At 39.6% G+C, this 13,787-nt stretch overlaps 2 protein-coding genes across 3 annotated transcripts in view; one reads left to right on the top strand and one right to left on the bottom strand.

The window, feature by feature from the left end:
* Positions 1-13,787, top strand: part of LOC117141607 — a 44,123-nt gene that overhangs the window by 24,207 nt on the left and 6,129 nt on the right. The window lies entirely within an intron of this gene.
* Positions 9,070-13,359, bottom strand: LOC117141605 (zinc finger protein 37 homolog). The gene is made up of 2 exons (XM_033305121.1): positions 11,626-13,359; positions 9,070-11,565 (listed from the first exon to the last, which is right to left on the bottom strand). Exons 1-2 carry the CDS (start codon positions 13,222-13,224, stop codon positions 10,213-10,215), a joined length of 2,952 nt encoding a protein of 983 aa, XP_033161012.1. The 5' UTR covers positions 13,225-13,359; the 3' UTR covers positions 9,070-10,212.

The raw sequence follows: 13,787 nt of genomic DNA, 5'->3' as shown, positions 1-13,787 counted from the left end.
TTTAGCCATTTATTTCGGCATTTATGCTCTTTTGGCATATACACTGCACTCTATTTATGAGCTGATTTAATGCTATTAGAGCATTTATAAGGCACTGTTTTCAGGCACTTTTTATTTAATTTATGCTCTTATGGCATATACACTGCACTCTATTTATGAGCTGATTTAATGCTATTAGAGCATTTATAAGGCACTTTTGTTATGCACTTTTTAATTTCACAATTGCTGATGTATGGCCTCAAGCACGCCTTACCACAATTTATAATGGTACACAAAGCAACCTTTAGCTATAGACTATAAGGTGCTTGTTTTAAAACATAAAAGATTCTTTTGTATCTTTTTGCTTTTTATATTTATACTCTGTTCCTTACCTTTGGTAGGGGGAAACAAGAGTCACTTATTTTTGCTACCTTTAGCTGTAAGATGCTTAAAAGGAGCTGGCCTTTCTCTGAGTTCCTTACCTTTGGTAGGGGGAAACTGCAGAGTCGATTAAAGGCTCGATTGACCAAATGTAAAATCCCAAATAAGAAGACTTTACTCGTTGAGTTTTTGTAAGAAACTGCTTTTATTTGGAAATATCTTCGGTTTAAATAGGTGACATGAGAATCGCATCTTAAAGTAAATGGCCTACGCAGAGGCCTAAGTAAATAGTCCCCGCCTTATCGAGGTCCCACGCTCGGGCACATCTGCCTATCTTGAGCGGCGAGGACCTTATCTGTGGTCTCCCACTAAGGGACTATTTTAGGAGGCGGGGAACGATCTCAAGTGACTGACTCATGTGGTGTGCACATGTTTTTGAGCAATGCACCCATGTCGCCTTAGATAACAAAATCCTAAATATAATTTATCGCTCTCGATTCATTTACATAAGATATGAACGGAGCCCAAAATTGTAAGTCTTTAAATATATTCGTGTTCATGTGTGAACAGTAATAGACGAATCTATGTACATCACAAAATAAATTTCGAAAGACTTTATATTAGAATACTTGTCATTAGGGTATTCAGCTTGCGGCGTGAGAAAAATTAATAAGGCAATGATTGTTGAGTGCTTGTGTCCGCACTTCGTGCCTGACGATATGACTTTTGCAACGAACTGTTTTCATATTTTTATTTATTTTATTAATTTTTATTTTCTACTACGTATTATTATTTTTTATGAAATATTATTATGAAATATTATTATTTTTATTATTTATTAATAAAATTATTATTTTTATTATTTATTAATTAAATTATTATTTTTTTATGAAATTAAAAAATAATTATTATTTTTATGAAATATTTATTTCTCAATGTTATGTCTTCTTTTTGGAAAATTTATGTTTCAAATTACAGTAGTTATAATAATTTCCTTTGTATTTGCTTTTATTATTATTATAATAATTATTATAATAGTCAGGGAATTTTTATTTTATTTCATCATATTGCTACGAAATTGGCCACAACTCCAAATATGTAAATTCGTTTCTTCGATCAGAATTGATTTCGGCCCGAAAATCGTCTTCTAGCACAGCACGCACACATATACGCGTTCTCGTCTCTTGTTTTTACTCACGCAAGCAAGCAAATTCTATTTTTATATTTCTTACGCTCTCAACGTGAGCGAGCGGAAAGAGAGCAAATTTGGCCTTCACCAAAAAAGTGGCTGCATAGTGCCAAACGAATGTATGGCCGTTACGCATCTTGTTATTCTAGTGTCTTTGCTTGGACTTTGGCGCGAAGAGCGTTGAGAGCCAAGCAAATAAAAAACAAAAATAGAAACCGATAAAAGCAAATAAACAAAAGTACCAAAAGCAAAGTCTGCGGCAGGAAGGAACTTTTCCAACACAAATGAAAAAAGCGTAGAACAAAAACAAAACAATAAACTCCATCCCAGCGGAGTAATATGTATGATTCACCAACTGTAAAAAAAGGGGGAATTGAAATTTCAGCCAGTATTTGTTTAGCACATACCACACGCATTCGTATCTTGTGACTTGGAAACAGTGGAAACAAGAGCCCAAGATATTTCACAGCTTTGCTGGCTAATAAACAATAAATGAGTGTGTTCCATGAGCTGCCAGTTTGCGCCTACTATTTGCCAAAATAATAATTAGAAGCCGCAGATCAGAAGCTAAAAACACTGCAAAAAATATCACGAAATCGTGTCACTTATAGATAAAAACATATTTTAATACAATTTAACACAATTACCATTCGTATAAAATCTATAATGATTTAATAGAGCAAAAAAATCAAATTCGATTGTTATTGAATAAAATAATTTGGTAAAAGCCAAATAATAATTCTTTAATAATTTATTTAATTCAATGATAAAAAAAACTTTGCCTATAAAAAGCTATAGCTTTCATTTTACCTTTGTTTTAATCTATATAAATTGAAAAAAATAATTATTGAAATAATGCATCATGTAGATTTATTATATGCTTTCAATTTAAAGCTGATTAAATTTTCTTATAAACCAAAGAATTTTTGCTGTGCACCACCTCATCATATAATAATAATTATGTATTGTCCTGTTTCCACTTCCCAATAAATTAGAAAGCAATTAGCCCAATAAATTTCCAACTACATTGATTAAACATTGGGTAGAGAACAGCCCCCAGACAATGTGTTTTGGGCCCTTATCTTTCGAGAACCCCATCTTCTTGGCCTTTGGATCTTGGTTCTCTGGGCCATTGTCTTTGCGTTGTTGGCCGCCTTCAAAAACAAACATAACGTTTCCAGTTAATTAAAGTTGCAGTCAAGTGGCCCATTTAGAGTGAGAAATTCAAGCATTTGCCGTTGTTTACTTTTGCCAACATCTCGAACCCCGCCAGATACTTGTGCTTCCAGCGTCTCTATTACACTGCAAATTTGTGTTAATTAATTAAAATTTCCTTGTCCTGCACTTGGCCAACAGACTGGTTGTCAATTGTTTGCTTACGCTCAAAATGACTGCTGGCTAATTTCTTTTCCTCGTTTGGCTTCAATTAAGCCAGTTCAATTAGGCCCATAAGGGGCGAATGTAAGTCAAGTGCAGGAAGTAAAAGACCTGGAGCATTAATGGACAGATGACAGATATTTGGAATATTCGCATATAAAATAGACAAGGTCTATCACAATAAAATTCAAGTTGGACTTGGAATTGAAAGAAAAAAGGTTTAAAAATTCACAAATTCAATCAAAGCTTTTTTCACGTGATGCAATTTACTTAAAATGCAGCTATTTAAAGCGACTTTAATAATAATATATAATATCTGCAAAGGATATTTATACACCAATATAAAATATTTTTATAAACAAATAAAATAGTAGCCATTAGAAAGAAATTTCTTTCTCTGCCTGAGCTAAGCTTTTTCTAACACTTTTCTCTTGCAATCTATTCAACTGATATTTGTATCAAATAAACTCTAAAAACCACCAAAAATGTTCGAGTTGGCAACCGAGCAAAGTCAACAGTCAGATGCTAAATACTTTTGACTAACCACACCCCAGGTCTATTGAAGATAACTATTTGTTATACTCTTTAGTCATTGCTTTTTGTAGCAAAGTAGCATTTAGCCTAGACACATTTAGAGGCGATATGTTCAAATAAAATGTATTTCCATTTATTTATATTTATAGACGATAAAGTCATTTAAATTTTGCATTACATATCAATGCCCTTATTCAATTTCCTTTTGGTGAAATTCTTTATTTTTTTTGGAGGAGTAACGAGTGTCTTTATCAAACCGCGAAACGTCACTCACGTACGGCCAGACAACAGTGCGTATGAGTGACGGGTCGTGACATGGTGTTCGTTTTGGTTCACGGCTGTTTAATTTCCTTTTAATGAGTTGTTTATCTTTGTGTTGTTGCTGTTACTACCGGCGTCATTGTTGCGGCCATACCATTGTTATTATTTTAACTGATTTGCCATCCAATTTACCGCTTTCGGTTGGCCAGCAACACTTATTGTTTTAAGCTGACACCCTTGACTGGTTTGCTTGGTTAAAGGCTTTAAATAGTAAACATATGTTCGGTGTTTGTTTGCGGCCAAAACCTTAGGGCAACAAACTTAATTCTGTACCTTGGGGGATTGATGTTGATGGGCAGGTTAAGATATGTTAAGATCAAGCGGGTTCGTAGAAGCTCAAGTTCCACAAATTCAGCAAAGTTCGAAAGTTTCTTCATGATAGGAGCAACAAGTAACTACTAGATCAATTAAATTGCCATAAAGATAACTTATTAATAATACCACAAGTTATAACCATAATGTGAGTGGTACCAATTAGCCGAGAAGCCGAAGTACCAAATAAAGATAAGCCTTTTTAAAGACCAATAAATCTTATACGTTAGGACCCTAAAATCAGGCCATAAAAAGTGTGTATATAAATAGAAACCCCTAATATTCCAAATCGAGTGCAAACTTTTCCGTTTAACTTTTAGCGCATACTCTCTCCAAAATACTTAGCGAACTGTAACGAAAACTCCTCCTACAATTTTAATCAACTTGGCCACGCGGCAAATAAAACTTAGCGATTGGTTAATTAAATTAGGCAGTTCGATATTGATTGCATTTGCAAATGTAATTAACATTTGCGGTGCTTTATCGGGTTTATTAAAGTGCAAATTGCAATGGCAATGGCGATGCATCATCATCATCAGGGCCAATGTCCGTCCACGAATTCTTCAAATCGAACTTAATCAAATCCCATCGTATTAAGTCCGACTTTCTCCGTCATTCCCCCAAAAAAAACAGAGATGGATTCGCTTTAAGCCGCTTTATATAATGCAGGAGGGCAAAACACTGACGTCAATACAGAATGGTTTTCACGGCAGACAACAAAGCCGTAAGCAGCTTACGGATATATATGTAGATTCACGTTTAGGATCAAGACTTTAACGTTGTATACGTTGTTTTTTTCGATTTGTGGCTAAAATTGAACCGAAGCGAAAAATTCGCATAAATATGCTAACTGAGCGGGGCAAAAATATTGCGCAAATTAGCAGTAGTAACGAAAATGGCATTTGCATTTGTATTTGTAATGCACGTAATAAGGCTAACACTAATCAATATTTGCTAAACTTTAGTAGACTGTAAGTTACTGTGGATTTTGAAGGATTTTTATAATTATTTGACAGATATCTAAACCATTTTAATCTAATTAAATCTAATACATTAGTATGCAAATTTTGAAAGAATCTGGGTAAAATTACTTATGTATTTTACTCTCTAGCAAACAGGCTTCACCATCCATCAATCAATACCCAAGCAAACACGCATACCCCAATTACCCTTTAATTGCCTTAAATGAATGGCCGCAGAAAACAAAATCCCCAGTCCTATGGCCTATTCCCGGTTCCATTCCATCGACCGCAGGGTTCGAACCAATCGACATGATGCTTCAGTTTATAAGCCACAAAACGTGTTGGATTTGTTTCAATGGCGCTAATTGCTTAATTGAAACTGTTTTTGCATTGGCAAGCACTAGTGGGCTAACTGTAAAGCTATAGACATGTGTTCGGCCCTATTATTCCACCATTACCCTCCGTAGGCGGCATAGCGAGATGTCAATTAGTATTTGGTTGCTAAAAGCCAAAAAGGCAGCGGCAGCGGTAACAGCAACAAATAACAGCTACCAGAATTAGCTTGTACCATCACACATGTCAAGCTGTCGTATACGTAATATACACTTTGATTAGCGTTACGTATACGCCACGTTGAGCATTCGATTCGGCGTAATTCGGCTAGGGAATCGAATCTGTGCATATATGTAGGTGTGTGTGCACTGCATGTATTTTAATTGCAAATTTCCTCCGACTGCATCATAATTGGGCAGCATATTTCAATAATTGAAGCGCGCTATATTTTTAATTAGTTAAATGCGCGTTTAATTAGCTTTATAAATTATGCACATTCAGCGGTTAGTTGCAGTCCATCTCGCTCCCCCGCCGCGCTATCCCTCTCACTTGCACTCAATTGAAGCCCTGCGGGAGCTGACTTTGGGCTTTTTTACAATTATGAATATTTGTTTGTTCGACAGAGCGACAGGCCGCATTGTTGTTTCCCGCTGCTCTGATTTATTTATGCATTTGGCTATATTTTTTTCGCGTTTATTTCCATTTTTAACGTTTTCGACTTTGTTTGTTTGTTTATGTGCCATTTCACTGTCGACGGGAAATGAACTCGAATGCATTTTTTATTTATTAACGATTGCATGATTTATGGATAAATAATTTTTAATGCATTTCATGTGGATGAGGCTTGTCAACAGGACTTATGAATAAAAATTCTTGCTAACGCTGGCAATATCGCTTGGTAATCGTGTAAATCAATTGAACCAATTCAAGAAATTCGTAATCCTGGTGTCATAAAAAAAACTAGTGGATTGCATAGTAGAATTAATTTACTGTTAATTTGATTTCACGGTCCTGCGGGTTTTAATCACATTTATTTTGTTCTATTGATGAAAAAATACAGTTTGAGCATAGTGCAGATTAAATTTATGACTCGAAATTATTAACTCCTTTATTGTTCGCATTTCCCATTAAACTAAAAATAGGAAAGTAAAAGTGCCTGTCATGTTTTATATTGTTATTTTTTCTTTTTTAATATTCATGCGGAAGTAAATTTACAACTCAAAATTAAATCAATAATAGTTTGCATTTCCTATTAAACAGAAAGAAAACGTATAACGACTTTCATATTTGTCAATTTCGTCTATATGTACATAAATAATATAAAAGGTGCTATATTTTCTAATATCTAATATATATCCCAAGGTAACTTAAGTTGCTACCTACATTAGTCTTTCTTCAACAGCCCTAATATAACTTTCCTTTGACCAAAACCATTAACCATGAATTACGTATTATAGAATTGCATTGGTATTAAAACCCTATTACCCTACACTATACAATATAAATCTTATTTAGTATAAACAAAGGAATCGCATAAATGTAACCTTAAATTACTTTGCACTTTAATCATTCATACGCACCGTTGGCGATTTAAAATCTTTAAATGGCGCGCGTTCGCTTGAGTGTTGGAAAACTTGACAGTTCTCTCTTTCGCTCTCATTTGCCGTACGCACACAAACACAAGCGTCGATAGCAAAGCGGCTCACACACAAAGCAATGAGAGCTGCGCAAACAAATCAACAAAGCCAGGCAACAACACAAACACTGGCGCATTTCGAGAGCGCAGAACTTAGAACATTGAGCGCGATGCAACAATAAACAAGAAGGAGAGCGCAGCGGCTAATATCAACAATAACAACAAAACACGTTCAGCTGCAAGTTAACGACCGCAAAAAGAATGCAATGGATGAAGAGCAGAAGAAACGCAGCAGAGAGACTTAGCAAACAAAATCAAAAGCGGAGAGAGAGTGAAATGAATGAGTCTACACAGAGAAAAAATATTACAAAAATGCATTACTTTTGTTTTAAATATAATCCGTGTTGTTGCTTATGCTGCCTAAAACTATAAGTTATCAGTCTATTAGAATAAATTACATTATGTAACAACTAAAAACCTTGAGCAAATGGGTTATTTAAAGGTTATATTGCTAGAAAATAGTGCTTCAGCTATAAAATTTGTAAGAAACCCCACTAAAAAATAGGTATTCTATTTTTTTTTCAGTGTAGGCAGAATGTAATTGTATTGGTACCAAAAACCGCTGCCTCTGCCTCTGTTCACGTCGGCGCAGCGTGTGGCTTTATGGGTAGTTTTAAAATTAACCACAGCGAAAAGAAAGAGCAGAAAAAACCGAAGAAGTCAAAGTCTGAGAATGGAGCAAAATTCAATTAAAAGCCAGCAACATAAAAGTGTAAAAATGCTGACGAGTCGAGCCAGAAACAAAACAAAACAGTGAAGACGAGAGAGGGAAAGAACAGAGAGGGGAGAGCAGGCTTGATCGGCACACAGACACAGGCAGACACGCAAACACTCACACATGCACACATATTGCGGACTGACTGACTGTACAACGGGGCGTATACTCGTTTTTTTCGGCGCTTTGCTTTCCACAATCGCCAGCCCAAATAATGTGTATACGTACAGTTTTTGCTCGCTTTTTACGCTTTCTACACCAAAAAACGGCGAGAACAAAAGTCGCCACACTTAATTTGCATATTTTCGCACACACCAGCATGCACAACTCCCGTGCACATGTGTGTGTGTTTGTGTGCCTATGTGTTGTGTGTCACGTTGACTGTCTTCTTGCTTTCCCTTATTTTTTTTTGGCTTTTGGCACAATCTCCCAAACAAAGCACGCGGTACCACGCGTCGTATGCGTAATATTGCATTGAAAGCAAGCATGCAGCAAGCAAATTCTTTTTTCCTCATATTTGGCCTCTGTTATTCGCTGATTTTAGCATTTTTTCCCCGGCTGCGCTTTTGTTTGAGAGCCAGAACTAAATAAATTGTCATTGCTGCTGCCAGATGATAAGCATATGGCCAAATCATGCGAAGAGCAAAAGAAATTGGCTTTTGTTTAGATCGGAATGCCGGTCGAAATGAAAATGTCACCCACCAAAGAAGTGCAGAAGCTTATCTTTTATATATTTGATTTTTTTCACATTCCTGCTCTTATGAATTTATTTATTAAGAATATTTATTTTAAGACGAGATAGGGAAATTGATATTTTGGAAGTATATTTTTTGTTTAGTATTTTCGATAGCGATGCTATTATCCTGCTCCGTAGAGTTCAATGATCGCCTAGGAGATAGCTCTTCCACCTGGATCTGGGCATAAATCTCTCTCAGAGCTCCATTTGTCCCGCTTTATTTATCTCTCTCACATATCAACCCCTTGGCACCATGAAATGAACCGTGTACAACCCCATTAGAAATGACAAACTGCCGCTCGACATTTACTCTCCGTGGTCCTTCGGCCACCCCAAACGCAATCCTCTCGAGCAATAGTTAGTGCTGAAAAATTGACAAGGGCTGCAGGAGCAGCAGCAGCTGCCTCTGGTTGTCCTATGCCATAAACATAAAACATAAAACTCGCACACCCCCATTCAAATAATTGCAATTTCGGGGTTGAAGTACCGGGCACAACAACTGGCAAGTGGCATCAAATTAACAAGCGACAAATGTGAAATTATAAAGTAACGTATATTCATCGGACTCTCTTAGATGCTACAGAATGAGCGAAGCTGCCACAAATTCAATTTACAAAAATGCGTTCAGTGTATGTAGGAAATAAGCGATGTTGACTTTTTGCATGTTCATTTGCCTTTTCACTACGCTTACGATTCGAGAAATTAAGTAAATATACTAAAGTAAATGCGTAAAGTATATAAAATAAATATAGTAAGCGGAGATGCTGAGATAGTGCAGAATGCTTTCCAAGGGAAAATATATAAAAACTTTTCCCAAAGCAATTCATGTGCTTATACAATATAAATTTAAAATTATATTCATAAAATTACGTTTGTTTTGGAATTTCGAGCATAAGTTGCAGATTTTGTATAAACTGCATGCTAAATGACTTGCAATTGATTTTATGTTTGCTGTGAAATTAAATGAAATTGTGAAATATTTCTCAGCTTGTTCGGATTATAAATGCGGGGGGAATGGAGGGAATATGTTTGCAAATCAAATTCGAATCGGTGTGCGCATTTGTTTATAAATATCAAGTTTTGCTGATATTGAAGCTCGATAAGATTGAATTCGTCGAGCGTTTGTTTGTTTACAAATTATTTATAAAAACCTTGATTTGGGACTTCAATTTGGTTCAAATGAAATTTGAGTTTCAGCCATTGAATTTTAAAATATTTTAGTTGCCTAGTGTTGCAAACATTTCCCATGCTAGCTTACTGACTAATTTATTGGTATTTTACATAGTTTAACTTATTTTGTTCACAAAAGTTGCTCTGTCTATAGAAAAATATATATATATATTTATGTATAAAACTCATTGCAGTCTCTTGCTTGATTTCTTCATATCAAATATCATTATTTCTTTTATAAAGTAGTCTTTTCTTGTTCTTGTCGGCTTTATGTCCTTCACAACTTTGAATAATTCGCGGCTAACCGTATCCTCAATATAAGGTCGTAAGTATATAAATAGAATATATAGAAAATACTTGATCCCTGCTGCAAGATTGCATTTTAAATCGAAAAAGTTAAATTGCGAGGTGTGCGCTACGCTAGGGAAATGTCTCCATCATTTCCAAGTACAGTGGCATCTTAAAAGGTAATGAGTAAGAAGTGTTGCTGACCCTGAACTTAAGTCTTTAAATTTCCGCCTGCTGACCCACGACAGTGAAGTAGCTGGTTATCTTGCGATTCGCCTTTGTCTTGCCATCGGCTGTCATCGCGCTGGACAAAGCGTTCTCCTTCTCCGGCGTGATCTCCTCGTCGTCCTCGGTATTGGGTGCTGGCTCCATTTGCATGGACAGCGTCACTTGGACTTGAGCATGTCCTGCTCCGGCATCTGCCGGTATGTCCTGGCCAGATCCATCAAGTTTGTCCTGCGTTGGCTCCTCAGGTATTTCTGGCATAGCACTCAAGCTACGCTTCAGGTCATTCAGTAGCTTCTCCTGAGCAGCAATCTTTTGCTGCAGCTTCTCGCGTCGCGGACGTCGTGTCGCTGCTTTGGCTTTGGGTTCGTTTTCCTGCTCGTTTTCTGTTGCCGTTTTTGGGAGTTTCTTATCCGCCGTGCCCGATCCAGAGACTTGCTCCTCCATGCCATGCTCACGCTCCTGGTGGCGCAATAGATTTACACGTGACGAATAGCCACGCTGACAGGCATCGCAGTTGTAGGGTTTTTCACCTGTATGCCTGCGCATGTGCACCCGCATATCTATCTTGCGGGCGAAACGCTTGTCGCACAGTTCGCACTGAATGGGTTTATCGCCGAGATGAGTGCGTCGATGGACCACCAGATTTTGGCGTGCACGGAACGCCTTACCGCACAGATCGCAGCTGTAGGGCTTTTCACCCGTGTGAATCCGCACGTGGATGGACAAATCTGAACTGCGAACAAATCCTTTGTTGCACTTGTCGCACTTGTAGCGCCGATCGTTCTTGTGATGACGCATGTGCAGCGAGAGATCCTGCTTGGTGGCCAGTGGCATTGAACAGATATCGCATTTGTATGCCTTCTCGGCGCGATGACGCAGTTGATGCTCCACCAGACGCATCTTTAGGCGGAAAGCCCGGCCGCACTGTCCACACACGTATGGTTTCTCGCCGGTATGGAGGCGCAGGTGATCTTGCATTCTTGAGAAGCGCTTAAAGGTTTTGCCACAGAAATTACAGGTGTGAATTCCCCCGATTCCGTTGTGCTGCGATTCCTCCGATGACTCACGTTTGATCGAGGTAAAACTCTCATCTGTTGAGCTGTTGTGCGGCGAAATAGTGGCTGAGGAGTCATCATCCACCTCAGCCTCTTCCTCCTCGTCATCATCCTCCTCCTCATCTTTGATTTCGACAACGTAGTCCACATTTTGGCGGCTCTTGCGCATGCGCCGCACTGGGAGTTCTGGCTCCTCCTTGATTTCTTTGTCTCCCAGCGGAATGAGTACGGGTGTCGGTGACTTGCGCTCTTTGCGTGCGCGCTTGCGCTTGGTTGAATTGGTGGGTTCCTGTATTAGGAGGGTTTTAATAGGCAGCTTCTTAGAAAAAAAATTCATGTGTGATCTTACCTCTGACATCTGCTGGTGATCCTTTGAACTCTCGACAGGCATTTGCTGATGCACTTGATCCACCTTCTTCGATTTGCCAGCACTCGCCGGCTGGGAATGACCTTCCTCACTCTTATCCAACTGCTTCTGGTGGCTGTTGTCATCTTTATGTGTCCCTGCTTTGCCTGCTTCATCGTTTGTCAATTGCTTATCGTTAATAGTTCCTTTCAGAGCCACCGATTCTGTCTTATCCGACAACTGGTGATCTTCCTTTGAATTTGTCTCAGCATTCTCTAGGTGCTTGGGATTAGTCTCAGATTTCTGTGCCGACTGAGTACCGTCTTTCTTTGATCCCTTCGCGTTCTGTTGAACTTTTACGACATTACTCAACTGTGGTACCTCCGTTGCAGCGTGCTCCGCCAGATTACTTATATTTTTGACCTGCAGTGGCTCCAATACTGGCTGCTGTCCCTCCTCTTTGTTCATTTTTTTCTTCTTGTCCGTCTTCTCCGCATTATCCTGTTCGTTCCGCATGCTCTCCGGCTTGGAGCGCTTTCTGCCTCTTTTTTTGGGCATAGGAAGCTTGATGATCATCTTGTTAACCTTGGAGCTGCTGGTTTTCTTCACTCGCTCGGCTGCAATATCCGCGACCACGTCGTTGATCATGGTGAGATCCGCCTTGTCATTGGGCACGGTACTCGGCGGAGCCTCCTGCTCGGGTGGCGGAGTTTCCGGAGCTGGAATGGGCAGCTGAAGCTGGGCATTGGCCTTGTTCAGAGCCAGAGCACCGGGAATTGTGACCATGGCATGCGGTGGGAGATCGGTGGGTTCCTCCTTGGGCACCAGCAACTGAAAATAGCCATGCTGCTGGCTGAGATGCTCCTGAAAGCGTACCACATCCACAAACTGTGAGTTACAGGCGAGGCACAGTTGCAGCACGGATTCTCCTTGGACGAGCAACTGGGCACAGGCCTTAAGTTGGCCCATTTCCAAGGGATCAATGATCAAGGGAGGAGTAACCATAGGTTCTTCAGCAGAAGCCTTGGTTTTGCCTCGCTTCCTTTTCGGTTTCTCGACATGCTCCAGCTGAAAGTGTCTGGAGAGGATCAGGTTGTCGTCGTAGTGGTGTGTGCAGCTGGTACAGCTGTAGATGAAGCGGCGTGACTTCTCATCTGCGAGAACCTGAGCGGCTACCAAAGTAGCACTGGAGGCGACGGAGGCACTGGAAGCCTGCGAACTGGTGGAAACCTTGCGTTTGGGCCTCCCACGGGCCTTGCGTTTGTTGTTGCTGGGTTTTCCAGTTTCCTCCAGCTGCTCTTCGTTACCGTTACTGACCTGCGCTTGCCGTTGTTGTTTTTGTTGCAGCTGCTGCCGTTCTTTCTCGGCCTTTTTTGTTGTCTTGGCTGCTTCTTCTTCCACCAAACGAATGCGCTGCGCCTCCAGTTCCGCCTCATCCTCGCTGTCGATTTGTAGCGCTACATCCGGCAGATCGTCCTCCTCCTCGTCTTCCTCATCTTCCTCCTCTTCTTCCATATCGGACTCATCGGACTCCTCGTCGCCGATTGTTTTCTTCATTGTTTGCAGCGGATTTGCACCATTTGCCATTGCCATTTTCATCATGTCAGACACGAAACGCTTGCTTTTCTTTTAACAAATCGGCAAAAACTGCGGCGCAGCGTTCAGAACAAATCCAAATCCACCGACGCCGCTGGAAATTTTTATTTTCTTGCCTCTCTCTCTCTCTCTGTGTGTCTCTTTTGGCGTTCTTACCCTTGTTTGTGTTCGTGTGCGAGCGTGCGAAATTCGGCGTGCATGTGTTGGTGAGCGTGATCGCTTGCAACACTGTTTGAGCGTGTCAGTGCTGTACAGCGCCTACCCAAGGGGCAGTGCTGGAAGTCGGAGCTGCCGCAACGCGCTACAATTCAAATAAAAAGGAGCGTTAAATGCGAATTGTTAAAGTAAAAGAGCAGCTGCCGCCACTAATGCCATTTTGATAGATATTTGACTTTTGGCGCAGAAGCGGCCAACTATTTGTGTATTCCGTTCACGCGCTCAAATGGCACGTATTTCCCATGCACTTGTTTTTGTTGTATTCGCCCACTTTTTGCACTACTTCGTGGCCAACATAGCGGCCAAAACTCATGTCAGTGCAGCTGACTTGGATTTTTTAAGCCTACTTTTTT

Source organism: Drosophila mauritiana, chromosome 3L, assembly GCF_004382145.1.
Source record: "Drosophila mauritiana strain mau12 chromosome 3L, ASM438214v1, whole genome shotgun sequence".
In the NCBI taxonomy this organism is placed as follows: Eukaryota; Metazoa; Arthropoda; class Insecta; order Diptera; family Drosophilidae; genus Drosophila; species Drosophila mauritiana.
Note: the sequence above shows the minus strand (reverse complement) of the source record. Positions and strands in the feature narration are given on the sequence as shown.